General features: G+C 43.5%; 1 protein-coding gene across 13 annotated transcripts in view; it reads left to right on the forward strand.

Annotated features, from left to right (window-relative positions):
* The first annotated feature begins 1,341 nt into the window (after nucleotides 1-1,341).
* prom1a (prominin 1a) overlaps nucleotides 1,342-27,096 on the forward strand; it is a 77,035-nt gene continuing 51,280 nt past the window's right edge. For 5 of the 13 annotated variants that reach the window (XM_056382603.1, XM_056382601.1, XM_056382607.1 and 2 more), the window contains exon 1: nucleotides 1,345-1,869. In XM_056382603.1, the coding sequence (XP_056238578.1) occupies nucleotides 1,635-1,869 (235 nt within the window). In that variant the 5' untranslated portion in view covers nucleotides 1,345-1,634. Of the gene's footprint in view, nucleotides 1,870-27,096 lie in introns of all 13 variants that reach the window. The other 8 variants (XM_056382604.1, XM_056382611.1, XM_056382610.1 and 5 more) reach the window with 6 other exon arrangements.

Raw genomic sequence — 27,096 nt, forward strand, 5'->3', positions numbered from 1 at the left:
AGTACAAAAAAGTCATAGTGTAATAAGGCATAAAAAAGTCATAGTATAGTAAGGCATAAAAAGGTCAAAAAAACATCATAGTATAGTAAGGCATAAAAAAGTCATAGTATAATAAATCATAGAAATTTCAAAAAATGTTGCAGTATAGTGAGGCATAAAAACGTCAAAAAAGTCATAGTATAGTAAGGCATAAAAAAGTTATAGTATAGTGAGGCACAAAAAAGTCACAGTATAGTTAGGCATAAAAAACGTCAAAGTATAGTTAAGCATAAAAATGCCATATTGTAGTAAGGCATAAAAAAGTCAAAAAACACCATAGTACAGTAAGACATAAAAAGGTCATAGTATAGCAAGGCATCAAAACATCATAAATATTTCGTAGCATAGTAAGGTATAAAAAGGTCGTAGTATAGTGAGGCCTAAAGAATTCATAGAATAGTAAGGCATAAAAACGCCCTAGTACAGTTAGGTATCAAACAAAGGTCATAGTATAGTAAGGCATTAGAGTCGCCAGTTAAGGTAATGTTTACGTCATTGGACTACTGTAGAAACTATACAGTACAGGGAGAATATGCAAACTCCAAACAGAGAGGCTCCGGGCCTTGGGTTCAAACCCACAACCTTCTCACTGTGAGGCAATAGCTCTAACCACCGTCCCACTGTGCTGCCTCATGAACAGATCATTCATAACGCATAAAAACTGCACACAGAAATGCCTCAGGCACAGGGTTCAAACCCTGTACATTCTGTCTATGAGGCAACAGTTCCAACCACTGTACCACCGTGCTACCAGATGTATAGATGAAAGCAAGTAAGGTATGAAAACTTCATAGTCAATAAAAAAAGTCACAGTATTCATGGTGACATTTTCCATGGGATTTTCCGACAGAAATTAAACTCAAACTTTGATATATCCACCATTTTATGTTTTCTCCTGTCTTCCACCTGACTGCTAGCCTACAGACAACAGAAGCCAGGGTTAGCTTTCTAGTTAACGCTAGCTAACAAGGTTATGTCTCACATCTAATATGACGTCACTGCAAATAAATTAATATAGGTAAATAGGTAATTTCCACAAAGTAAAGTAGTTATATCATTTCATATCATGTAGTTCATATCATTTGACCCACGGTGATAAATACTTGTTTTTTTTTCAGGCTGCTCCATCCATTGGAGGCATCAGAGACCTTCTGAAATACAGGCTGTTGATATTCTATCCATCCTCCTCTCCCGGCAGGAGGAGCGCTTCCCTCTGGGCCAGTCCTCATTGTGTAGACGCGGCGGCGGCGGCGGCGGCGCGCACCCCCGCCCGCTCCCGTGACGCACAGATGCTGGAGTGGTAGCGACAGGCGCGCTCATCTCGATGGGACTGAAGACCGGAGAAGGGGGAGAAGATCACCCGGTTTGCGTCCGTCAGGGAGCCACAGACCGTGGGGAAGGATGCTCGTGAAGAGTCTCTCCGCGGGCAGCACGACTTAAAAAGCTGCGGTCCATCCATCTGGACACTTTTCACATTTACTCTCACGCCTTTCTCTTTGATAAGGAAGAGAAGAATCCAGGCGGGCGTCTTCCAGCTCACATTCATCTCTATTTAACCCCAGTTTGACGACAGGTCGGGGTCTCGTTTGGACACGATGTGGAAGACCGGGATCCTCCTGCCGCTGCTGCTGGGGGTGCTCTCAGCGTCCGGCGAACTCCAGCAAGAGACGGAGCCGCGGAGACTCCCACCCCCGGGAAAGTTGGATTTCGGTTATGTGCCTGCGGGAGTTTACGAGACACTGGCCCATTACGAACCGGGACCGATAGGGATTCTGTTCCACATGGTTCACACTTTTCTGTACGTGGTGCAACCCAACGCTTTTCCACAAGGTAAGAATCCCCGTCCAGTCTCACTGTCTCGCAAATACATGAAATCCCCGAGGAATGTGTCAGGGATTGACAGGTATTTCCAGAGAATGCAACAGGGAATATTCACTTCTGGAAGCTTTCATTGGCTGTGACAGTATTGTAAGTGAATAACAGGTATTAATAGAGTGGGTCCGGTTTGGGTTCCTGTGGGACTGGTTGGTTTCTGGAATAATAATCAAATCAAATCAAATCAACTACATCAAATCTAGTTGGCACTTCTTTTTTTCTTTTTTACTGCGCCCGCACTCTGCACACAAATATGTTTCATTAACTTTTCATGAGTGATTCTGGATCAACAGAATCAACAGAGCCCGTTTCCAGTGCTCCTGATTAAAAGTGTCCACTTGCGGATTTGTGGCCCATTTGTGCGTCATTTGTCCCTCCACGCAGCGCGCGTTTTGATTTGCGCGCAGAGCTGACAGCAGCACTTGAAGGTGGTGTTTCTGCCCGCGGCGCACTTTGTGTCGGGATAAATACAATTAATGAACCTCTTGCTGACAGCATCACGTGCTCGGTGACCGGTTTTACGCACACTGTTTTTTTCTTGCCTGGATGAGGAAGTGAATGTTTGTTGGAGCACCCAGACACCCAGAGCGCATGGCTCAACATTTAATACAATTAGACCTGACTGCTTAACCAAACACACATGAGGTGTGTGTGTTTAATTGGGCAGTGGACGCTCAAAAGATGCGCTTCCCCTCCATGCGTCACAGTCTGTGTCTGTACTACAGCGGAACATTCTGCAGATTAGCAGCTCTCTGAGTCACCTTGTTAATTGGGTAATCCCATAAGCCCCTGCTCCATATGTTGTTGGCCTTTTAGTTTCCAGTTTGTCACCAGCACTCAGGGGTCTAATCCTATGGAACAGACGGACCACTGCCCAGTGAAGCTGTTAGTTCATTCATGGGTGCATCAAACAAATGATGCAACACTAAGAGTGGAAATCATGTGGAAAGTGTTGGTCTGTATGCAACAGTTCAGCTGCTTGTAAACACTTTTGAGAGGCCAGAGTTTTGTCATTCCTTTGATTAGAAAATGCCCAGAGGGATTCATTATTATGTTTGGGTTCATCAGAATTTAGATGGCGTAAGCAAAGGCCATCTGCTTATTAACAGCAGCAGCGCGTGCGAGGATGTTTAGCACGACACATCCAGTGAACTGTCAGATGTGGTTTGATGTTTTCAGGCTGGTTTGCAGCAAAGCACAGCGAGTTGCAGAGTCTGTCTTTTCTGCAACGGCATGTTGCAGGAATTCCCTCTGCACCGAGCCGATTGTTGGAAATCATAACTTGGAGTCACATTAAAATCTATAAGACAAGTGAGGAAAAGAATCTGCGAAGCGTTTCCACTCCAGTGGTTTGTGACTGGAGGTGGTGCAGATGTCGGAGTGGAGCTCTGTTTATGTTGGGTGCATGTTCAGCCTGTGGTGAGCCACAGTGTTAGCCTTCGTCCAGCAGACATTTCAGGAATGAATCATTGAATCCTCGAGCAAAGAACTGCAAAAAAAAAAGAAGAAGAAATCTTTTAAAATCTTGTAGTCAGCCTTTAAAGGGACAGACAAAAAAAACCCAAAATAAAATGACATTCAGTCTCCACACCTACATCTTTCAAAGTCTGGTGCAATGAAAACAGATCTGACTGTGAACAGTTCCTCTTCCTGTGCAGAGACATCGAGTTGACAGTTCACACTCACATCTGGACTACTGCAATGCAACTTATTATTTTCACTCTAGGTTATTTTTGAATGATCACAATTGTTTAGCCTATAAAATGTCAGAAAATAGTGAAAATACTCATCACAGCCTCAGAGATGCAAAGGTGACTTCTTCAGGTGGCTTCAGCCAAGAGTCCAGAATCCACAGATAATGAATTTACAACAATATCCTCCAAGTTTTCTCCTCAAGATTGTTTGTTTATGTTCCTGAAAAGAAAAAGAAGATGTCCGACATGTTGTCACTCCTAACCATCAACGTCATTATTGGCTTTAAAAATGCAGTCTCATTGATTATGGATTATAAAATTTAGGATGGAGAATGGGCCTGAAGTTGGTGGCCATTACCTCTGGGTATAGCTGTTGTACAATTAACAATCAACAGTGTATACTGCTGTTCATGGTCTCTCTCTCTCTCTCCTCCCTCTCTCTCCTCTCAAACCCAACCGGTCGAGGCAGACGGCCGCCCACCCTGAGCCCGGTTCTGTTGGAGGTTTCTCCCTGTTAAAAGAGATTTGGCACTATACAAATAAGATTGATTGTATTGATTTAAAGTTTTGAAAGGTTTAAGCACCACAGATTAAATTCCACGGAGCACAGTGTTCGGCTCACACACTCAGTAAAACCAAAACATTCCTCATATACATAATAAACATAATGTGCAGATCTAGACTTCGTCTGCCTGTTGTATCGCTCTAACCTCAGAAACGACTTTGTTAGTTGGACACGATGTTGCTGTGTAATTAGCAACACCCCATCATCACGTCTTCCTCAATCACCGCCATGGCGTTTTACACTGTAAAACGTCTTTATCATCTCATGAATGTCTGATGCAGTCGACTGACGCGTTCCCTCTCTGTGTCAAACTGCCGGGGCTCCGAGCTCGTAGGAGGTGTTATTAGCAAAGAAGCAACAAATGTCTATCACCAACACCCACACGAAGCAAATCAACAGTGACATCTTCTCTCCAACATTTTCTAACGGCTTTTCACTGCAGTGTGGAAGCCCGCAGGAGCCCCCCACCCCCACCCCCACCCACCACCCCTCCCTCACTCACTCACACCTACACACACTCTCACCAACACACAACTGCTACATGCCAACACACAGGCTGATGTACGGGATCTCAGACATGGAACATGTAACATTGCTGGCTCTGCGAAGCTGTTAACGTAACAGGCCTTCTGTCATTCAGACACAGGTGACTTATGTAAATGTTCCCTCTTTCTTTATTCAGATATGGCAGGACTTTAATGGAAACTGCTGTTGTGCGATATTTGGCACCTGATGTGTGAGAGGAAGCAGAATCGCTGCTGGGAAACAGCTGCGAGTTGAAAAGTTTAATGATATGAAGGAAGAGGAGAATTTTCTGTTCCCTCACAGACCCGCATCACTGATGGATTTTAAGACTTTATTTTTACTGAAACCTTAATCAATGACCATTGTGAGCAGCAGGGACGCTCGGCCCCTCTTCCCCGACAGTGAACGAGCACAGAATGAGGTTGGGACTCAGATTTAATCCCTGTTTGCTCACATTCTGTAAGTAATGCGATTGACCACGTATTCATTTATTCATCCTTGCAGTTGGCAGGAATGAAAGTTTAAAATAAGGAGGGAGCTGGCTGGTCTGATTATCAATGTGGCTGAACGAGGTTTTTATCCATGCAAGGCACGGCTGTGATCCAGCACCTGGGTCCAGACTGAAATCCCTCAACAACAACTGAATGAAGTTCTGCTCAGACATTCATGGTGTCAGAGAGGTGCATGATTTTGATTATAGATTCAGATATTTTTCTGCCTAGATCGACTCACGTGGAGTGAGGAAGGGAGCGTTTTGTGTTTTGCTCAAGGACACAAGAAAACACGACTGTGGGTGGATACGCGTCAGAAGCCAGTGGCCTTCAGCTACAAGGAATTTTCATCCACTGCTCTGCCCAAACTGATTAATAATAACAATAAATCAAACATATCGGCCTCTCCGATTCCTTTTTTTCATCTGGTATAATTAGTCTTGGTGTTCGTCAGCCATCACTTGAGAATGGAGGTGCATTAAGCTCCTTCTGCAGCTTTAACTATCATTTCACGCCTGTGGCTGAGCGCGGCTGGGGAGATGATGCCAGCCACTGTTGTGCAGCAGATCCCTGTTGGAAAGTGTTTCTCATTAGTGTCTGTGCTCCCTCGTCTCGAGAAAACCACGCCTTGGTGGAATTCAGGCAACAGAGGACTCTGGTGAAAATCTGGCATTAATTCAAGGAAAGTAACAGTTGCCAGGGAAACCCCATCGGCAGGGATCATGGCTGGCGTGTTTCGGTTTCACCTCGTCTGCTTATGCGTGTCTCACTGCACCAAGTGTGATCAAAGGTGAAATATCGTGGCACAATTTGCAAGGTAGATTCATACAGCTGGGGTGATATGGTCTCACCTCATGTTTGTTATTTAACCCTCATCAAAAGGGAGTCCAGAGTGTGTGTGTGTGTGTGTGTGTGTGTGTGTGTGTGTGTGTGTGTGTGTGTGTGTTTTGTCTCCAGCATGGAGGCATAAAGGGACGGTGGTGTTCACTGAAGGATTCGTAGACATGAAAGAAACTGAAGAAGAAACACTTCAAAAGATTTCTAACCAAGGACAAAGCAGAGATCGAAGCGCATCGTGAAGTGCATCAGAGATTTAGTGGAATTATAAAGTAGCAGACATTTTTTATTTTTTTATGTCTTTCATCTTCTGAGGAGGAAATACTCACAAACATGGGCCGTTATAAGGTTAAATGCTCATAAACCTCAACTGTACTCCAGAGTAACGGTCAAACTTCTGGATGTTCACTTTAAATTCAGTCTTTGTTCTCATGTTTCTGACTTTAGTTTTCTCTCCCCGTACATAAGGTTCACTGGGACTTCACAGCTCCCAGAGTAAGAAGCCTGAAGTTGCAAAATCACCACACAAAATAGCTTTATAGATATTTAAGGTCAAATATAAATACATGTTAGTAGTGTGCCGTCATAAAGTTTGAAGATTTGCAGGAGACACGTTTAATTTTAAATATCGATCGGATCAGATCGATCACAAAGTGCGTGAGAGCGGCGCTACAGTTTGTAGTCTGCTAGCGTGATTACGTGTTAAATACGGTGACAAAACAAGCTAAAATGGCAGCTTCTTCATTTCCCACAGTTCTGGTTTCAGTGGGAGTGAATGGGAGAATATTCACAGGACAGAAGTGTAATGTGACTGTGGCTTTAGATTTCTCCTGCTTGGTAAAAGTTTGTAACAGGTTTGTTCTGTTAATGATACTGAATGTGGCCTCTACATTAACTCCAAAAGTGGCTCCTTCCACCCAGAGCTCAGCTACATTAAAGCGCCCAAAATAATCACGTTAATTATTGTTTACATTTACATAGTTCTGCAAATTAGAACATGATATCATAATTTTTGCTTATAATTTATTCTGAAAGCCTATTAACATCATTATAGCCTATTAAACTAAACAAGAACCAATTACAAGCATGGCAAATCACTGCTAGTGGATTACACTGCACACTGAGCCTTTTCAGCATTTTACAGCTAAAGTGGGAATGTCAAGAAATTATGAGCCACTGTGTCTTCGGCCGTACAGCGACACAGATGTAGTCGACCTGTATGAACACGATCAGGATGTTTGTAGAGTATGTTATTTGTGCAGCACAGGCTTATTTTACCAGCACTGCATCTTTAGTGTAGGAGGCTGCTTAGTGGCCAAAGAAGAGCCCTTTAATGCAGATGGAGGAAAGGTTGTCAGGATCTCACTTTAGTCTGGCTGTGGTGACTTAACCTTGAACACAGCTAAAGGCCGTCGTGTCTCCTGGGTTCAATTTAACGGCACCAAAAAGCCAGAATAAAAAATTCCAAGTTAGAAAATGAATTGCTTGGCCCAGAGCGCGCCCACGGGTCTGTAACAGCGCACGAGGACGAGCGGCCGACTCTGCAGACGCCGTCAGGCTACAGTTTGGCTGTAAAGTGATTAAAGCGAGTGTTCTTCAACCGGAAGGTCACGACCCGAGCCGCTCGACAGCGAGCATCTGCTCTGCTGAAGTGTCCGTGAGCAACACACTTGAGTGGTGTGAGTGCCAGTCTGCTGCTGACCCTGCACTTTAGCAGCTCCGTGAACAAAAAGGGGAAGTGGAAACTCGGATATTTTAGGTGCTGGTGTTAGACGCTAAGTCATGAGTCATTATTTTTCATAATTTTTCCAGCCAGTTGCAAACATTTTCCCAATTAGTGATTTCTTCAGCAGTCTGCACATCTGTGGAGATTACCATTAGATGCTGTGATGATCCCCCAAAAGGGCTTAAATTTGCAATCATAATGTTTGGCAGATCTGAATCATCTCTCCATTCATAATATCAAAAAAAAATCGTGGATACACCAATGACTTACAGAAGCACATGCGCTGGAATGAGGGGCTGCTGTCTTATTTTGCTATTTCTGTCTTTACCAAGAGCCTCGATGGAGAAGTGGGGAACATCACATCACGGATCACCTCACTGCAGAAGTCTTTTAATCTGATTGTGACGACTGGATCTTTGTCATTTTAGCACAAAAATGTTAAAATATAAAGACCAGAAGGAAATATCAGCCATATTTATCCTAAAATATTACGATCCTGCTTCTAGCAGCGACCCGTATGTGTGTGTGTGTGTGTGTGTGTGTGTGTGTGTGTGTGTGTCTTCCTGCTGGTGCAGTGGGAGCTTAGAGGTGCATGAGGGTTAAAGGGTCATATTGACTTCAACTGAGCAAATAGACGCACTTACATTTTCCATGAGTAGCGAGCAGTTTGTGGACAGCCTGTCGCAGATGGCACTGGTCCTTCAGCAGCACGTTCAGAACAACAAAGGCCGTCTGGGGGAAAAAAACAAAAAACACAAGGGAGAAAAAGACACTGAGCAACTTGTTTGTGTCAGGTTGTATTTTACAACTCTGAACAGTCATCGCGGCGGTAACAGCGAGCTGAAATCCTGACCTGACCCCCGCTCCAGCGTCTGTTCCACAGCACAATGTCTCACTGGGCATTTCATTCATCAGTCCCCTTGAAAAAGCGAAACATGCTCCAGAGGTTTAATGTCTATTTACTACAGCACTTCAGCACTACAGTATATTAGACGTTGGCGCTGTAAGGATTTCAACAAGGTTAAATGACGATTCATTCGTCAACAAACTAAAGCTGCAGCTCCTGTGGAAAATTTACAGAAGCGACAACAAAGATTTTCAACCTTTTAACTTACAACAACCTACAGTGTTTTGTCTGGACCAACCACAGACACTTCACTGTGTGGGAATTTCAAATTCGCCCCCCTGAAGAAATATTTTCACCTAGTCATCACTAATTTAGTCTTATTGCTAATTAATCATGTACTTTACCTTAATTTCTTACATTCATTAAATATGCAAATGAGCGAGTTTAGTCAATCAAGGTTGGTGTGATTAGAAGGTAAAGCCATTAATTTTTTATTATGTTTAGAACAGACTAGAATATAATGGTGTCTGCAGAAGAAGACATGGTTGGTCCTTGTTATGGAGTGAAGAACTGAGTGGTGCAGGAATGTGTTTTTGATACTCTCTCCCTCAATGAGGTCAGAAACCGAGAAGCACCAGACACCGTTCATTTAGAACAAGGTGGGAAACACCCAGAACTTGGAGATAACGGTGTCAGGATGCGGCGGCACAGATAGGACGGAGCGTACCCAGAATACAATAGGTGGAGCAGGGAAGATTGTAAGAGTTGATGCAGAGCAGAAACGGGTCAGTCGGTTCACATGGGACCGGACCGGTATTATTGCTTAGTTTTGGTTTCATGCAATAAACCTACTTCACGTTGACCTTAATGAACTGCTAGAGTTTTACTGGAACTGTGAATCACGTGATCGAAGGTCTGAACTCGTCTGCTCTGCACATCTACAGCAGTGAAAGCTGGAGTAAATGTCTGTCTTATTTCTGTCTCATCGTACACACAGTTGTGTTCAGCACCTCTCGGTGAGCGTGTTGCTGCCGTGTTTGTATGAGCAAAATAACACGTAATGTGTTGGTATGAACCGGTGTCGCTAACAATAACAGTCGTCTCAACAATAACAAAACTCTGAGTTGTACTCGAACACGGTCAACTTTTCCGAGGTGAACTGAACGCAGCATTTCTTCCTTTGTCACCATGATGACATTTAACCTGCAGCAGTCTAGGGCTTATGGGAAATGGTGTTCGTTAAAGGCAGTATTGAAATGTTTTGAAGCAACAGGAGTTGTTAGACTTTTTGCACTTTGCGTTGTTATAAATGTTTTTAGTTTTCTTACTTTGGAAACAAAACCCTGAAGTTCTGGTTTGGGCTCTCCCTCCTCCCTCCTCCCTCCTGACGCCTGCAGGTTAAACTGTATAATTAGCTGCTACACTGCTACATGCTACACGCTACATGGAGCTCTACACACATTTGATCGGCCAGTGCAGTGCCTTTGCCAGATGATGTTGGTGTGACAGCAAGCGCTGAACCAGGATCAACATTCTGGGTGAATGACCCTGTGATTTTCTGCTTTACCAACACTGGCGTCTTGTTGAAATGAAAGAGGAAGCTGCACTTTTTGACACTGCGCTGCTGTCGGTATGGACGAGGATGAAAACTGCTTGGCTTGTCTATGGTTTAGACTTTGGGTGGTCTAATTACTGCTTCACATTGTTGTCATCAATCTAAACCACTGCGCTGGTTTGGGCACCACCCAACAAATAAAGCAGCAGCTGTGCTTTATAAACATTTCCAATGAATATTCATATTAATGTTACTGTCTTCATGCAGGCTAAAATACGACCAGCAGTAGCAGACACAAATGAGCTATATTCAGTCACTTTTTTCCCCAGTTTCATTTGTGCATCATGTTTTGAATGTTTGTTAAAACGCAGTTCGGTGGAAACGTAACTAATGTTTCTTGTTTGCTATATGACAAATTCAAACACTGACAGAGAAAATAGGATCATGTTGCCGCTTTTCCATTTTTCTGCAGGATTAAATAGCTGCCCCCGAGGCCCGCAGCACAAACATGTCAGGATGTGAGGGATGCATTCATGTCCTCAATATTTTAAACTTTTCACAGCTTCCATCTGTTATAAACAAGATCAAATGTGATTGTGAGAGGATTCTTCAAAGCATGACCGGACTGTTACTCCAGTATTATCTAATTATAGAAGCATATAACCAAACAGACATCATAATGATCTCCATGCTGCACAAATCTGAAATGTTTTCTATAAACAAATGACATCAGTTTACATTGTATGATGCATTTGTTAAAATCCAGCCTGCCATGAATAAACTGATCAGTAATTTTGCATCTCTGCAAGATTCCCTGACCCAGTCATACTGTAGTAGCATCTGCATGACAGAAAGTGATGTATACGGTCCCTCTGCAGTGTTTCTGTGCTGTCACATGCAGTCATGTCACTGCACTGACAGTGACGGCCCTCGGCGCTGGGACGCTTCAGGACACAAACAGGCTCGGCCTCACTCGCCTACAACATAATGCCAGCTGATTGCCAGAGGCAACGTGTCACTGCAGCAGTGTGAAGGTTTTCATCAGGCCATCGCAGGCGGATACGCACACAACCGACTTACTATTCAACAAGTTTGGCCCATAATTAATCATGTGGTGCATGTCTACAGAGTCACATACACTGTACTATATGCATCTTTATCCGAGGAACGTTGGCTCCACTCTAACGCTCTATCCATCATTCATACAGTTTGACATATTTCACTCTGTTTGTGGAGCCACAACTAAAAACTGAAACTGCTGTTTCAAGATTCAAGACTGACGCGTCTTTACATTTGGAAACAGAATCTTCTCATGAATTTTCAATATGCTAAGTTGTAGATAAAGTCCACGTTATACAGATTTCTCTTGCTTGTTTCTGCGCTCCATGTTTATTCATCCCCGACAGTCAGACGTTTTGCTGGAGCTGGTTATCAGGTTAGTGCCTCTCATTCTCCATTTGTCTCTGTATATTTATGGAGCACAGTCGTAAAGCCTCAGAGGACGCGGCGCTTGAATCACATTTTCAGAATCACACGGACGCATCACTTTGTGCCGCCTGTTGCAAATTTACATCCAAAAGGAGTTTTTCCATGCGACCACGCTGCGTCTAAAATTACTTCATGTTCCGTGTGAACACACTTCAAGGGTGTGGAGGATGAGGTGGTAGATGGGCGTTTAACTGTCTGGTTTCAGCTCCTGTAAATGAGCTTTCAGGAACCCGAGAGGAGAACCAAGATTTATGTTAAAAACACTCTCTGGTTCCAGATTCTCAAACATACAGGTTTCCTGCTTTTCTCTTTTGTCGCTGGAAACTGAAAATCTTCGTGCTTTTCTTCTTTTTTTTTATTGCATGTTCAATAAAATATACAATTTTGGAGATGTCACCTTCGGTTCTGGAAATTTTTTAAAGAAAACAAAGATGCTTTTCATTTCCAGCCAAGAGGTCAAAGATACAAACTGCCAACGCTCTCGTCACACACACCGGATTCATTTACACTTAAGCCGCTGCCCCAGCTTTGTGAGAGAAGATCACGCCGCATAATAAGAAGACAAAAAGTAATATTGTACGGCACTTTAATTCCTTGCCTGCAGCTTCAGTCCTGTGAATAGATATCAAAATAGCCTTCAGCTACATGTTGTTACTCTTGAAACGGATCCACAAATCTGGGATTAGTCTTTCTGAAGGCTCAGCCTGACAGACGAGGAGGCCAGTCGTAAATGAACCGCCTCAATCTAATTATTATTCTACCATTTAGAAATGTGAGAAATGCACAAACAGGAATGCTGATAGAAAGTAAATTGAGGAAATTATATTATATTATAATTATATAATGAGATTATATTCAGGTAAAGTGAGAGGAGTAGGTTTCCCTGCTTTAGGAAACTGACTAAATGAAGGAGACAGTTAGAGACAGGAAGGAGTTTAACATCAAAAAACCTCACTGGAAAATAAAGATGTGAAAGTCAAGGTGGCGGATGAGTTTAACGTCCCTTCAGCTCCAACAACCGACAGCTCAGCTCCAAACTAGACGTTTAACTCACCTTCAACTAATAAAACTCTATTTATTATTAGTTTTATTGCCTAAATTCAGCTTTTGGCTTCAGTGGACAGTTTATGTGACGTTTAAATCCGCAGCAAACTGAGAACTCATCCTAAATAATGACTCTGTTCAATTTATTGTAGTTTTATTGAGCTATTAGAGTCCATTAAGCTTTTATGTCTCCACGGCCATGTATTACCACTTATGAGACATTTATCGTTTATGGGATCATTGAGCCTTTGTTTATGACATGACATGGCGCCACACACGGGCTGAGTAATGAGACAATCAAAAGGTCAGAGGTCAGATCAGTTTACGTGTCCATTCGCTAAAGATTTTACCCCTCAACCTGCCATTTTGTTTAGTGGGTAAGTTTTAAAAGTCATGCTGTCAAGAAAAAAAAATGAAATAGCTGTTGATGGACACTTTGCTATTTTAGGGAGCAAAGTGAGAACGATGTTGACAGGTCATTTGCTCTCAGCTCTCCGCCGCCCTGCCAGCACAGAAGAAGAATCTGCCTCGGTTCACATTAACAGTACATTCATTCATTTTCATTCACAATAAGTCACTAATATTTTTATTTAATTTTAAAATGTTTTATGGAGTCAAAGATTGTGTACCAGTGCTTGTTTTCATAATAGAAAATGATTGTAAAATTATATTATTTATATATTCACATTTATAAAAACACATGATATGAAAGAAAGAAAAAATAAATTAAAGAAATAAAACAATTATAATAATAATAATTCACTAGTGTTTTTAAACAAGTAAGCCAATTGTTTTGCTGATTAAATAATAAAGTTATTGAAGGCATTTTCGGGGAGTTGCATACCTTCATTACACAGACGGTAGTAAAGGGCTGACAGGAAGGGGAGTGACATCATGAACCGAGGTCGTTTCGGTTCATCGTCACGTGTTTTTCAGAAAGATAAACGTCTAATGTGAAAAAATGCATCAAACTCGTCACATCATCAACCAACTTTGTACAAATGAAAAATCCACTAATGTGGCAGATGCTGTTGACTCACTTTCTCCTCAGGTTGCTAACAGCATTTTCTTTTCCCGCTCTGCACCTGGTAATTGCTACTGTAAATACATTTAGCCTTCAAAGGAGAATCAAACGCCAGTTGTCATCCAGACTCTTAGACCCCCCCCCATCGTGACAGCTGCACTCAAAAGCTTTTTGTGTATTAATCGGTTGTTATGAGGTGTTTGGTTTCTGGTGAAGGAACGCTTTTATAATTTGAGTTTTTTTTACTAAGATGATACAAATAGTTGAATTCAAAACACGCGGCTCACTGCACCACTGAGTCTCAGTGTCTTAAGTGTGTTTTTACAGTATAAAGGGGAAGAAGCAGATCAACAGACTGAACAGACAGCACCTGGATTCTAAAGGGGAAAAGAGATGCATCTCATTGAGAAAGCTTGTTTCACCAGGGGCTGGCATATTAGCAGACTAAGTGAGGGGAGATAAGAGCTACGGCATTAAGATAAGTTGAACGTTTGAGACATTTCAAGGTAATATTATAATGCCACCGTCAGCTTAGGCTCGCAGCTATCCGACAGAGAGCAGGTGAGAACTGTGGCAGAGCCAGACGGAGTGAACGCACAGGTAGAGATGAAAATCAAAAGATCACAGGAGCAAGAGAAGCTGAGAAGATATCAGTTTATTTAAAGAAGTGAGGAAGAAATAAAAAATAAAAAAAAGAGAGAGGAAAGGACGAAGAAATAAATAGAGGGAGTGTGTTGGAGAAAGAGCTGCCACTTCCCCGGGTGCTGCTAAAGCCATGTCTCATTCGGGGACGTCATATTTGGGTCAGGCCTGGGTAGCCAAGCAGGAAGAGGCGAGGGCGAGGGGAGGCGAAGCGAGCGGCTCAGTCCTGCTGAATGGATGGCAACTCATGCATTCTCTGTCTCTTTGTTCCGCTTCATTGGCGGTTGCAGTGGTGCCCGCTACAAGTCGACTCAGGGGACATGGTGAGTTGTAATTGCAGATGTGTGGCAATGAGGGGTCAACCTGCCAACGCCGGAGATGACTACTCTAAACAGCCCCCCCCCCTCCTCCAAAGCGGCGTTTAGCCTCGGCGCCGCTCGTCACACCACTTTACAAGATCCTTGTGGCCTTCACTCAGCGGTGCAGAGACGTTTCCCATGAATGGGAACACGGCTGTGTCACAACTTCACAGAGGACGGTTAGGGTGTGTAATTTAAGCTCTCAGTGACAAGCTGTGTGTCATATAGGCGCAATCAAGGAAAGCAGCACTGACGCTACGTGGTTTTGGATCGGTACCGACCGGTCCTGGCCGACCTTATCACACGAATAGGTGTGTGTAGGAGTTAATGGATGCCAGCCCCAGATTTCTTCTTTTCTTTTCTTGAACAAAGTCATTTTGACTTCCTGTTTATTGTAGATGTGGGAATCTTTGGCAATCTATCAACTTGACTCTTGAGTCACTAAAAAGAAAAAGAGACTGTAGCTTTACACTTGAGGTCAGGGTCGGACTGAGTGCCTTCTTCCTGAGGAAGTCCAGCTCCGGACATTTCATCTCCACGTCTCTTTTTCTCATGTTGACTGTCTGCAGGATGTGAGATTGCAATTGTCTCCTCTGATTGGTCCGTCTCCACACTCTGCAGGTCAATGTTTCCGTCTGCCATTGTCACCTTTGCCACGTGGCTTCAGCCTCGTTTAGCTGATGGTAATCTGGACTGCAGACACAATCCTCTTGGCTGTCCAGCGGTCAACATGCTGACCAGGCTCCACTTCAGGCCGCTAGTCCTTCAGTCCATGGAGACGAAATGAAATACTTCTCCTAAAGATTAGAATCGCAGGTTTCACAACACAAGTCGACTTAGCGAAACAAAACCCTGCAGCTCTCTCCATCCCTCTGATGTACAGTCCAAGGTCAGAGCTGGTAGTTAGTAGCTGGCACTCGAAGGCGACGCGCTGACCATCATGACCTCGTCTACGCTGCATCACACTTGCCCCCCTGACCTTTCTCCAAGAGTTTTACAGTGTCTTCCTGGTCTCATCAAGACGAATCACACAAATGGGGATAACGGCGCTCACTTTTTTTCTCCAGCATTCCCCCCTCGAGGGCATTCGTGGTTTAATCCACTCGGTTTTACGAGCGAAAAGAGACGGAAGTAGTTGTGTGAAGACTGTAAACAGAGAGTCTAGGAGATCATATCAAATCCCTTCAACTCTCTCATCTCCACAAAACAGCGAGCGTGAGCGATTCTCTCTCTCTGAAAGTTTTCGAAAATTTTGTTGGATGTTGCCACACCCAAATTTCAGTAAGAGGAACATATGAAGAACAACAGAACTGCAACTATAAGTTCATTTAAACGTCCAAGGAACGACGTAAACACAGTGCTGAGCTCTGACAGATAAACATAATAATTTATACTTTTTTCAGGGAATAACTTCCCTGGGCAACATGTTGAACTCATTGTTTTTAAGATTTAACAGATTGTTGCTCATCCACAGAAACTTAAAATCTTACAGCGCATCAGAACAGCGTTGCCTGAGGTCTACAACAAAATATAAAAATGTTCATGCAAATCAATACGTGAGGAGAGCAGAGCATCGCTTTCTAATTCCGACATTTCAGATTGAACGGATTAAAGTTCTTCGCCGAGCTGTTGTGGACAACCGTCTGCAGAATACTAATCACTGCTACTGGAGTATTAATAAACACAGCGTACAACACAAACCTACGTATGGAGGGAGAAGTGTTGTGTAATGACACATCTGTGTAACTCCAGCACAAACGACTCATATCACTGTTTCTCTTAGTCAGTGGACAAGATTGCAGAAAGTCCCTGTGCAATATAACATGCTTTATTGGTGTCTGTTGCCATGTCGCCCAGATTTATTTTTATCAGTGTGTGTGTGTGTGTGTGTGTGTGTGTGTGTGTGTGTGTGTGCGCCGGCTTCCCTGTCATGCATTTCTACCCATCAATGTGATTTCCTCTGGAGGGGAGGCTGTCGACTTTATTGCAATTATAGACGTCCACGCCGGATTGTATTTACAGTACGAGTGTATCACAGTTCCTACATTTCCATATGCATGTACTGAAGGGCACGGTAAAGTGCTCTCTCCACACACCCACACACGTATACGTATTGTTGCACGTACACTGATGGAAACCTCCCTCTGGTTTGAAGCATTAACAGAAATATCTGACAAAAGAGGCCGAGAATGAAACAGCTGGAATTTTCTGTTTTAATTGAAACGTGGCAGGTTCAGACGTTTCCAGACCAACTAATACTTTCTTTATTAGTTACACCATCGAGGAAGAAGGAGGAGGCACACACACACACACACACACACACACACACACACACACACACACACACACACACACACACACAGCCTCTAAACTGCTCAGTTCATTTTAATGATGTAAATGTCACTGATGGCAGCATTGTTACTACGAAATCAGTCAAAAAGATTAACAGTTTTGAATTAAATTGTTTTCCACTTTTGTGTGTGTGTGTGTGTGTGTGTGTGTGTGTGTGTGTGTGTGTTTGTTTTCAGTTGTGTGTAAAGCTGATTCTTCCCTCCATAGTTACAGATTCTATGGTAACAGAGTGTTTACCTTGTGTGGACGTGTTTTTATACCGAGCTCATGGGAAACCAGCTCTGATACAAACAGTCAGCCCAGAGACACACACACACACACACACACACACACACACACACACACACACACACACACACACTTGTTCTCTCCTTTATCAGAAACATTTCAGTTAAATGTCAAGTCACTGGTGTGCTAACATTCACTGGGAGACATTTACCAAAGCGGGATCTGATGGAACAGTGGAGTTAGAGAAGAACCGCCTCGTTTACGTCACGTATCGTAGGCTAATGTAAATGTTAATGACTCATCTGTTGTGTGCACATGACCACAAGAGCAATCAGTTGGATGTAATGTGAAGGTCTAGGGTCCTGCAACATTTGTTAGTCGATATAAATGGTGGTAGTAATTTTTCGTAGCAATTTAATTTGAATATTTTAGGTTGTTTGCATCATATTAACACGAATAACCTGATTACTATGCACTCTACCTGATCTCCTTCACTTATTGAGTAGATGTAGTATTTAGTATTTACACCAACGTTTGAACTGAAGCTTCAGTCTCATCCTTCACTTCTAAGTCTCTTTGCTTAAAAGCATCTGCCAAATGAGTCAAATGTAAATGTGAAAATGTAAATTAACCAGCGGCTGTAGGTCAGAGTTGAATTTTTCCGCTGCTTCTAAGGAAGCAGCATAAATATATTTTCTTACAATCACCTGCACCTGTAGTTCTCAGATCAACCAATGGGCAACTTTCCTTCTCAGAATTTTATTGCTTTTAAGAGGCGTGAAGAGGTAAAACAATTCAGAAGAAACAGAATAGAGGAACACATTAATAATATTGCTGGCTTGCATATTTATCTTGAGAGCCTTTCAAAGTGTCCCACAACCCGGGCGTGTGAAAACAGGAAAGACAGGAAGTGGGAAGCAGAGTCATCAGCGCACATGGAACCAGGCACTGACCCAACTTCTCTCCCTGTACCTGCTTCCCTCCTGAGAACCGCCGCCGCCGCTTTCTCTCTCATTTAGGATGTAAATACCTCTCTGATTTGAATCAGTATTTCAGAAGGTAACACGTGGACGGAGACCGCTGTGACGCAAAAGACAGAATGAATGACTCACGAATCATAACTGACTTTAATCCTGACACCGACAAAAACCCAGCTGAAGTCACGTCGTGGTCAAAGACATCCCGAGCGAGTTCTCCTTCAGGTTGCGAAACGCCTCGTAGCTCAGTTTGTATTGTTGTTGTTACACCGTGCACACGTTGAACTCTCTAGAAAAAAGACTTTTATTCTAGTAAACACAACAAACAAAGCCATTACCTAAAAATACCAGCAACTTTTTTTCTTTGTCGCATAGCAACAAGGATGAAGGAACGCTCCTTCTGTTACTAGATGTTGGCTGTGTTTGATCTCAGAGCCGAGGCCCACTGACACTGAAAGAGACCACCCCCACTGTATATGATGTCAGAGTCGTTTTCTGAGGCACCTTTATACGACTTTCCAAAACCTGCAGAAACCTGTTCTTAGAGCTGAGGGGGAACCTGCAGAAGTGACCCTGTCACTTTCACACAAGTCGTTTGATCCCCTGCTGATATAATGATTAATAGCAGCTTTAAATAAAACGTATTTATATGTGAATCTCATTAATTATTACACAGGCGTGGAAAGAAACGAGGGCGGCATAGCAAACGTCCTGTTTATGTCACTTGGAGCGACAGAAACGCCGAGGAGAGTTTCCTGTCAGCATTAGTGTTACAACTCCTGCTGAATTTAATTCTTAATACAAAGCGCGCTCTCCCCGTTTGTGGTTGCGTGTCCTCAGATAACTTTGTGAGGGAGAATCCAGGCAGTTGGCAACAGCGTCCCTCTGTTGAGGAAAAATCCCCGACTGGCTATCTGCTTTGTTGCACCGTGCGCCTTTACAAGCGCGGCGCGGGCTGAATGAAGTTTTGTGGTGTGTTAGTGTATCTCATGGCCAGGCTTACTTACTTATTTATTTATTTATTTCTTAATAAGCCTGTTAGCAACGGGTGTTGTCACGGGCAACTGCCGGGGCTTAGCGGGGGGGGGGGGGGGGGGGGTATCAGGGTTTTGTTGATTCGGCTGGTGGCTTTTAGTGCAAGTTGATTGTTATTTTTCTTTCCCCTTTTTCTTTTCCCGTGCGGTTTATCAGTAAACGCAGCAGAGCCGGGCGCGGCAGCACGGAGACCACGGTTTCCTCTCCGCCAACCTCTTATCTCTTTACATCTCTTTACCACCTATCATCTCTCATTCTATTCACACATCCATTATCTCTCCATCTCTCCACACGTCATCCATCCTTCCTCTCTTAGTCTTCCCCTATCCATCTCCCTCTGACTCTTTCACTCTGCTGTTTCTATTTATCCATCTGTCTCATCCTGTTCCAAGTCTCTCTCTTTTTCTTCCTTCCCCTTCACCAATCTTTCCTTCTGTCGTTTCCTCTTTTACACTTTCTGCTTTTTTCAGCCGTTTAGTAACTTAAACTAAGTGGGGGCGTAAAATAAGCTTCGGTTTCGACACCGGCAGCATTAACAGAGTCTAACAGCAGGCAGTGCACGTCTGTGACTTTCTGCAGTGCACCTGCTGGATGTTTCAACTGCTGCACTTTCTGTAAAGGACAAACGGCTGCAGGTTGTATCCAACACTGAACAGTAACCCAGAGCTGGACCAATAGATCGGCCAGGCCGCTGTGTCGGTCGATAGTGGGTGTACACGTCAATTAAGTGACAAGAAATGACTGTACGGAAATATATGTTTGAGGTCCTTCAGGAGCGATGTCACCACTGAACAGTTTGTCCAGCCGAGAGCTTTGTGATTCTTCATGGGTAAAATGTCCCAGTCACACCGTGGTCACAAATCCTCAACAAAACAACTGTAAAAGGGAACTGAGCCAATTTTACACATGAGTCTGTTCACAGGTCTTGGAGAGTACTAGTGTGTGTGTGTGTGTGTGTGTGTGTGTGTGGGGGGGGGGGGGGTGTATATAAAGCCTTTTGTGGCTCCAGAAGGAGCTGCACAAACTCTGGAGAAAAGAAAATGTGGTGCGGGGCGATGAGCTTACCGGACCCCTGAAGCCGTCTGACAACATGTGCAAAAAAAAGTTTGATTATTTTATGTTTATGTTTAAAAGATATGTCGTTTTTACATAGTAGTGTAGTATTAAAATATAGTTTTCAAGCCTCCGCGCCAGGAAGTCCCATTCTCGTGAGCGTATTTCCTGCAGCTTGGCTGAGCGGCAGAGGCAAACGGCATCAGAGGTTTGTCGAGATGTTGACACCGTCTGAAGGAGCGTAACTCACGGCTTAAGACAATGATGCAGCTTTTGCATTTACATGTTTGCAAGTTTGCAGGTGTGTTTTCAAAAGGACTTGAAGGCCTCATTCCAAGTTTTTCCGACATTACAACAGTAACGTCACTAAAAGGCGGTGTCGGCTTGTCGTTCTGATGACTGGAAGGGAAGTGAAGGGGTTAAATCGTAGGTTTACGGTGTATATTCACAGCGGGGAAAGTGGCGTTCCTCCACCCGTCTCAGCCGACCAGCAGCTTCACTGTCAGCTGGACCCGTCTTTGTGACATTTATTTGAGAGAGAAAATGCCTCGGTCTCCCACCGGGACGAGGTTATTGGCTTTTCGTAGCCGGTGTGTTACATGATATTCCTGAATAGTCGATACAGTCTGAGGCTCGGCACAGAGTTAACAAAGGTCAGTCATCTCACCAGCTCTGCCTCAGTAACAACCACAGGATGTCCTCTGGGTTACAGAGGCCGTCTCATAACAGAAGGATCACTGTTCCCATCACACACTGTTCAAACTATTGTCCAGTGAAGGGGGGGGGGGCATGACAGCTGTGTTGTAAATGAATTCCACAAATAATGGAAAAATTTAAAACCAAAAATATCACTAAACAAGAGCAGAAACACCGGCATCTACTTCGACCTTACACCCTGGTTTATTATTTCAGATGCACAAGATGTTCTCTTCCTTATGAGAGTAAATATGTGGCGCAGACCTCAATACTTTTTCTGATCGTTCCTGATTTACAAAGACATTTTGTGACTTTTTTCTTTAGACTGTTTTATTAAGGCAGAGATTTCCTGCGAGTGCTTGGTTTTAGACAACATTTAATATTTGGGAACTTTGGCTTCATTTGTTGAATGAAAAATGGAAGTTTTGTAGAAAAGCATATATATATAATTGTGTATATGTATGAATATGTCATTGGTTCCCAACCTGTGGGCCGCAAAGGTATGACGAAACAGTACAGTTCTGGTTAAAAGATGTAATTATATGTATGTATATAATAAGGAAAGGAAAGAGAGTCGAGGGATAGATGGGGAGCTTCCCCAGCGTCACTAGCATCAAAACAATTCAGAAATCTACATCTACACACATAAAAGGTGATGTAGAAAAAAGAATATAAAAGATGGATTTGCAGAGTGTCTGGTTACGATCATATGATCTTATTAAATGTGCAAGACACTGAATCCCAGCTGCTCACATCTGGATCTGAATCAGCGTAATCCTTCAGGTACGTCAGTGTTCGACTCAGCATCTCTGAATTTACTTGTGGAGTGAGAGAAACTGGAAAACTGACGGGAGGATACAAACACAACAAGCTGAACGAAGATAAGCAAACAAACACGAAGCCGTTATTTACAGCCGCGTTGCTCTGGACGACGGAGCCAAACAAACACAGCTACGTTATAAAGTGTCTCCCCACAGGGTCGTCAGCTGTGGCGCACTTTATCTGACGGCTCCTGATCATAGGCCGCAGATAAAAAGCTTCTGATGACCTTTAAAAAAAGGGAAATGATTGGATTCCTCTGCCGTACGGTCTCAGCTTGTTTTTTTAAAAATTTTAATGAAAATCACAAACAGCTGCTACGTTCTGATCTTACGTCATAACAGTTTGTGGCGGAGACGTTGGCGTAGCTTCATGCCGCCGTGTGTGTGTTTCACTCAGGAGCCTTTCAGCTTCAAATCCTTATCGACACTCGACGCGCAGATGAACTCGGTGTTTATCGTGTTCGGGTTCGAAACACTTCTGTAAAATCATTTAATCCATGGCACTAATCGCCTTTCTGTTTTTTTTCCAACGGACACCCAGAGGGGCTGCTGCGAGGATTAGCAGTCACACATCGCAGTTTGTTTGCTCTGATTGTTTTCCTCTTGTGTCTCTTTAATTAACAAATTAAATACACAGTCTTACGCTACAGCATACAATGACTGCAGATGCGGCGTCTCATGCAAATCCAGCGCTCGGCCTCCGTCAGTTTATTCCATCAACTCCAGTTTTCAGTTGTGGATTTTAAATTTCTGTTCTTCTATTTTCTGGATCAATTAGTTTATTGTTTCATCCATAGAATGTCGAATGAATATCTTTTCAAAGGATCTTTACAAAGTCCTCACATTTGTGACAAAGCCGAGCAAAACAAGAAAATCAATCTGGGGTAAAGTGCAGTCTGGGCCGATCACATTAATCATTTCTTTTAATGTGTTTGTGAGGCGGGATGAACACAGCGGAGGGTAAATGAGGGGAAAGGCTGCAGATGAATCCGTGCTAATGCTAAGCTAAGGTTACATGGACTGGAATCAGATTTATTTTCACGCTTTTTAAAAGAAATCCCCCTGAATGACACAGGGCTGCTCGGTAAACACGCCAACTGAGTTCATGTTCTGTCTGCGAGCCCTGAACACACCCGGGCGGCAGAAACAAAACCAAACTTTACAAAGCCTGATGTGTGTAGAGCGTATTCCTGGATTCCTCTGGTCGGGCGAGCGAGCGGCGGGCGGGCGACTCACCTCTGGTGAAACTAAAGAAAAATTCATCTTTCCTGGTTTTCTCCTTTATCTCGAGCTGCCTTGCAAAGCCTCGTTAAATCCGCTGCCTCGATTCGGTTCAGGGCCGAGGAGCTCCCGAAGCCGGCGCCTGCTACGCATTTACATTTACATTAATTCTCTACATTTACCTTCACATTTTCAAATCTGTACGAGCAGTTCATAATCCACAGAACTGTCGTTGTAGACCTTTGAAAACTTAGTTCTCAAAAGGTCAAAGGTTACAGCATCCTAGTAAATATATACGTCCGTGTGCCTGTCGCAGCAGAGAGGCCGGAGAGGAGAGGGTTAACGTGGGAGGAAACCAGCTTCAAGTGAGCTTTTGGTTCATGGAGAGGGATTAAACGCCTCTCACTGGTTGGATCGGGTCCAGCTCTCTCTCCTCGCTACTTTTCTCTATTTCACCTCTTATTTTACTCCTCGCTCGTCCTTCTGTCTTTGATCTCTCTCCGTCCTTCCCCTCTCTCTCTCTCTTTCATTCCTCCATCTTCCCACTGCTTCTTTTATTCCTCATGCTCTCCTCTTAGTTGAGTTTCTCCATTAATGATTCATTCATTCATTTTTCCAAAGAGGTTTTAGTTGCTCCAAGAGGGAACTTCTTTAGTAGAGTTAAACCTACAGATTTTTATTTTCAATTTCTGTGATAAAGTGATGTCGAGTACGATCTACTTTTCATTCATTCACACTGTGTTCATCTCACACACACACACACACACACACACACACACACACACACACACACACACACTGATTGGTTTCAGTGGCAGCCTTCTCTCTCCTCTCACTGTAAAGTGGTCAAACACAAGTCGCTCTGTGCCGTCAACAGTGTCTTCTACTGATGTGCTTCATGTAAAACTAATTTGCACTGACTAACATGGTTCAGAGAAATCACACTGCCTCTGGGATTACACTCACTTCTGGCAACTAGCCCTCAGTTAAGATTTGAGACAAGAGTCCAGTGCCACAGTCGTGTGTTTGTACCTGTGTTTGCCCTCACTGCGGTACGTGAACTAAACTCCAGCTCCTGCATCGCAACAAAACTGCAGAGTGAGAAAATAATGAATCAAAAGAGTCGATGTTGAGGAAATCACTTTTCATTCAAAGATATAATCTAATTCACCGATATTTGAACCAGCTGAAACATATCCAGCTTCTCCAATGTGAAGATTTATGACAGGAAACTGAATATACTTTTGGGTTCTGGGCAATTTTTGAGACAAAATAAACAATTTTAAGACGTTAATCTGAACTCTGCGAAGTCGTGATCCAGACGATCGATCAGTTAATCATCCCAACATGCATTTCATTCAGAGGAGACAGTGATCAGGTGGACAGGGTCTTCTCACAGAAGGCTTTTCCCACTGTTTCTAAAGATGAGGATAAACTTCCAGAAAGTGATCAACAGATCTACTAATCAATTAATCGACTAATGGTTGCAGCCTTAATCTTCTCCACCCCGTAAGCCTCTGCCTTCATCGAGGTCAAAAACTGAACCATCACTTTCTCATACTGTGACGTTGTCCTCCTCCCGTCGAGGCCTCGTGCTGTTGCACAGACCTTGTTTACCTCCGTTAGTTTCGTCCTGTGGGACAAAAGGACTTTAAACCTTTAAACACACCTTCACTACGGGGTCGGGGGTTTCTTTGAAGCACACACAAAGGGTGAGCTGATATCTGGGCTCGGCTCGCTCTACTTTTATATTTCTCCAGAAGGCCGGATCGTTTTACAACTCGACCCGAAACGTACAATAGTGACCGCCAACAGCCATCCGGGGGGGGGGGGGGGGGACTAACCTAGAAGCTGGACACATACATTGGCAGACTGACCTATAAAGTGGACTCGTGTGAACACGGTGGGAAGATTCTGGCAGGAACTTCAGACTCCTTCAGTAGCTGCACCTGCTCCAGCCGAGCGGCTTGAGTCCGGCTCCAACAGCGAGTCGGTCCCCACAGACTCCCGTGTTGCACTGTTCAAATCTACAGCAGAAATAAACATGTTTACAGCCTGGTACAAAAAAAAAACAGTTTTGGTCTCTACGGCTGTAAGGGGGCTGAATTTTTATATAACTCACTCGTTTAAAGTTAATTAAGTCTTAAAGTTCTGCATAACTGAAGGCATGCCGCTTTGAGTGACAGGCGGGTGAGCGTTTGCCTGCCACACGCCAGCGTGCACCGAAGTCTGGGCCCCACACACGCCCCCCTCCTCTCTGCCCATTTTTGTATTAGCCAGGAGTTCGGACGGAGTCGGGCGCTGGCAAGACGGCGATGGCGGAGCGGCGAAAACCCGTGGCTGACTACATCCATCTTTACTTTACTTACTATGGCTCTCGCTCTGCTGCCTGCACGAGTGTGGAACTAAAAACCTCTCTCAGTCAAATAATCCTCCATTAATAAATGTTTACATAAAGGCAATTAGACATGATCAGCCCGAATGTTGAGCGCCTCTCTTCCTAAGCAGCCACAGTAACTAGCTCAAGCAGAAGCCTGGAGCACCCTCCTATTAACACAAATCTCATGCTTTGGATAATAGGCACGGATCATTAGTCTGATTTGTGATGAATCAAACGCTTCTTCTGCAGGATGTGTTCTTTTCTTCAGAAAGGAAACACCGCAATGCAGGAGGAGGAAAAGCCCCTGTGTGTTTTGCATCTTATTTTTGGAAACCTGCTGCGTCTGAGAAGACTTTCCGTCTCTGTCATCACGACATGATGAGTCACACCCAGCACTGCTCCAGGTGTAGACCAATCAAAGGGAACAGCAGCATGCTGTATCTGATGGGAGATATTGTTTAGTTTGATTGTTTGTTTTGTGACGTCTCCATCGCCTCTTTAAACCAACAGAGGATCTCAGTAACTGTCATTTATGAACAACTGTTGTTTGTCCTTGATTTGTGCATGTGTTGGCTGCAACATACAACTGGTGCAAACCTCGTGTGTTGGCATTTCAAGACAGTTCAGTTACCGTCGGGAAATCAGTCCGAACACATGCAGACAGAAAACTAGACCACACATAGCAACCACTGCATGTGCAGCCACTGAGAGAAATCATTTAGAGCAAAAGTAAAGTTTTAGGATATATGCAACCTCTCCTCATTATAAATCAGGAACAAAAAGTTCCACTGCATCCTTGAGCTGATCCAAAATCAAAAAAAAAAAAACTAATTAAACTGCCTCATTTATCCAGCAACATGTAAAAAATCTGAGCTTTATAACTAACAAGGCTTTGGGCAGAAAAAACAAACAATTGGCTGATTCCAGCGTCTTTTACAAGATTAAACTGAATCTGTTTGAACCTTTTCTTAGTTGGATAAAGAACAATAAATTTGAAGACACCACCTTAGGAAATGTTTCCCCCAATCATTCACCATTATCTCCAGCCACATCATCGTTATCAGGTCCTTCTGGGATGCAGGATATCAACAACACCAACATGATGTCAGTCCACTGATAAATAACATGAGAGTTCTGCAGAGTGTCAGACTTGCCCCTCTCTAAACCCAGAGGGAGGAGATGGGATGAAGGGACGCTGCAGTGTCACAGTGTGGCTCTGCATTCCCTGACAACATCTTGTCAAAAACGTCGACTTGCTGCTTCAGCTTGACAGAAATAACGTCTCACAATAACCATATTCTGCAGTTCGCTGGTGTTGGCTTTAGGAAAGTTTCCATACCAAGTTCACAATTAATATAAAATGAGTTTTAGAATAAAGGCAGCGGGTTTCCACTTTCGAAGTAGCACCCTGAAAAGACCTATTCTTCATTTTGGTGACACCCTAGCAGCCATTATTTTTGGTGTTACAGGCCCGATGCCGTAATATTCCTCGTGTTACTGGGTAGATTTGCTTCACAATGTGTGTTTGAGTGGGTGCAGCGTAACAACAACGCTGACTTTAGAAGCAGATCTGTTTGCAGATGGTGCCTGCCGTGCCAGAAAATGCACAGTGCGACAACATA

The sequence above is a fragment of the Seriola aureovittata genome, chromosome 8 (assembly GCF_021018895.1).
Source record: "Seriola aureovittata isolate HTS-2021-v1 ecotype China chromosome 8, ASM2101889v1, whole genome shotgun sequence".
Lineage (NCBI taxonomy): Eukaryota > Metazoa > Chordata > Actinopteri > Carangiformes > Carangidae > Seriola > Seriola aureovittata.